The following is a 2478-nucleotide window of genomic DNA, read 5'->3' on the forward strand; positions in this document are numbered from 1 at the left end:
CTCCTTATCGGCAAAGATATCTATTTGATTATATCTATCTACCCTATCTCACCGACCTCCTTATCGGCGACGATTGCGGCAATATCTATATCTATCTCTATATCTATCCGATCCTCATCGACCTACATATCGGCGAGAGATAGCGGCGTATTCTATACCGATTATATCCATTCGATTCTATATCGATTATCCATTCGATCCTATATCGGTTTTATATCTATATACAACGACCAAGATGTCAGCAGAAAATTCCTCATCAAAAGCCTCACTCTTCTTGGATTCTCCTAGGAAGTGGAATCTATGGTACAACATGATACTAGGTCTTGCCACTGAGCTCCAAGTACTGGATCTTATTAGTGAGGAAAGTCCCAATAGGATGAGTGAAATACCTGAACCTGTTTCCCCAGAGTTCCCTATTGAGTACACCATGGAAGCAAGGGTTAAATGGGAGATGGAGAACAGCAGATACAACAATGATAGGAATATCTACAAGGAAAAGCTTGCAGGTGTTAGCAAGATCAGACAAGAGATCTTCAGAACAGTGGCATTTAGTGAGCTAGAAATAGCAACTAATGGAAATAGTCACATTGATATGAAGGATCTTCTAATTGCTCTTAAGAAGAGGTTATCACCTAGAACAGCGGACCGCCAGTATGAGGTACGGAAGAAGAATCAGAACTTGCAAAAGGTGCCCAAACAGAATCTAGATCAGTGGTTAGATGCCTGGACTCTGATTGAAGCAGAAATCAAGCACTCTGGTATAGATGGCAACTTTGATATATGGGAGGACTTCTTCCATATCAACATGACTATCGACAATCCGTACGCCGCCATTCGAAAGAGGGAAGTTGAGATAGGAGGTAAGGAGAACTTCTCCTTCGCAGATGTGGTTAACGACTTCCGTTCCGAATATCGCAAGAAGGGATACAGCAAGCCAGGACTGCTTGTGTCCAACCTTGCTACCTTTAATGGCAGGCAAGCAAGACAATCAAGATCCAGAACCTGCGTTTGTGGTTCTAAGCATTCCTGGGTCAAATGTTATTATCTCAACCCAAGTCAGAGACCTGAAGGATGGAAGGAGAACGAGCAACGACGTAAGAAGGTGGATGAGGCACTCAAGAACGAAGATATCAAGAAGAAGATAGATGCAGCGATAACCAAGGTGGCTGCTTCTAACACTGAGATGATAGAACCGACACTGGGAGGAATGGTTCTTCTAAAGACAAGCAGAGAACCTACTGATCATTCTATCGATCATCCTACTGATCAATCTTCAATCACTTCTGATATCATGCCTGTCGATCGATCGACAAGATGCCTAAACGTGAACGTCGAGAGCTCTCCTTCAAATCAACGCCCCTATCTTCGAGATTCCTGGATATTCGATACCGGTGCTGAGCGACATATCTGCAATAATAGATCTAGATTCCTAACGTACGAACCATCAGAAGAGCAGATTTATACAGGAGATTCGACAACAAGGGTTGTGGGATATGGAACTGTTTGGACCTACATGACCAACAATCTCGGCAAGCAGTTCAGAGTGATCCTTAGAAATGCTGCGTACATTCCATTCTCTCACACCAACCTGATCGCTTGGAAACCCTGCTATCATATAGGGGGGATCTACCTCGATGGCAAAACATTCAGATTGCGAAGGATTAGCGATAATTCAATCTTTGCTCGCATAGAAGTATACGGCGGATTGCTGGTTACTGAATATCACAGAACTAGTGAGAACACCTTAGTGCTCACTAATATTGCCCCATCTGGCAAACCAGCAGAACCTGCGAGAATATCCCAATCAGAACCTACTAAGATATCAAAATCATCAACTACCTCTTCATACACCTCAAAAAGCTCTACTGCTTCCTCCAAGATTTGGCATCAACGCTTAGGACATCCCTCGATGAGAGCAGTTGAACATCTGCCAATCGATGCCAAAGGGGTTCAGATATCAGATATCAAAGATATCGCAAAGAACATTGATATTGAAGACAAAGAACTCTGCGAACCTTGCCATCTTGCCAAAGCAAAGAATCAAATATCTCGCCGTCCCCATATACGATCTAAACTACCCTTCGAACGACTCCATGCAGATATTGTACAAGGACCTTCCTACTGCTACAACGGAGAACGATGGCTCATACATTTTGTATGTGATTATCTTCGTTTCCATATCGCAGTAACAGCCTTGAGAAAATCTGATATAAGGAAAGCTTTCGACAAGGTTTTAAGGTGGATTAAACGCCAATTTGATTGTGAAACAAAGGTCATACGAATCGACAATGAGAGAGCTATCAAAGAATCCGATATCTTTAAGGACTGGGTAATCGAGCTGGGCCTAGAGATCGAATACTCCTCGGAATATATCCATGAGCAGAACGGTGCTGCTGAACGGGCAGGTGCTATCATAACCACTAGAGCAAGGGCTCTTAGGATAGAATCCTTGTGCCCCAATCACTGTTCCCTGAGATA

At 43.2% G+C, this 2478-nt stretch overlaps 1 protein-coding gene across 1 annotated transcript in view; it reads left to right on the forward strand.

The window, feature by feature from the left end:
• Nucleotides 1-235: 235 nt before the first annotated feature.
• The window catches only part of HCAG_05655 (predicted protein), a gene marked incomplete at both ends in the record, with an annotated part of 4388 nt that continues 2145 nt past the window's right edge, over nt 236-2478 (forward strand). Inside the window, 2 exons of the mRNA XM_001538000.1 lie at nt 236-2155; nt 2231-2405. Coding sequence (XP_001538050.1) covers nt 236-2155; nt 2231-2405 — 2095 coding nt within the window. The remainder of the gene's footprint in view (nt 2156-2230; nt 2406-2478) is intronic.

This window comes from Histoplasma capsulatum, genomic scaffold (genome assembly GCF_000149585.1).
Source record: "Histoplasma capsulatum NAm1 scaffold_7 genomic scaffold, whole genome shotgun sequence".
NCBI classification, from domain to species: domain Eukaryota; kingdom Fungi; phylum Ascomycota; class Eurotiomycetes; order Onygenales; family Ajellomycetaceae; genus Histoplasma; species Histoplasma mississippiense.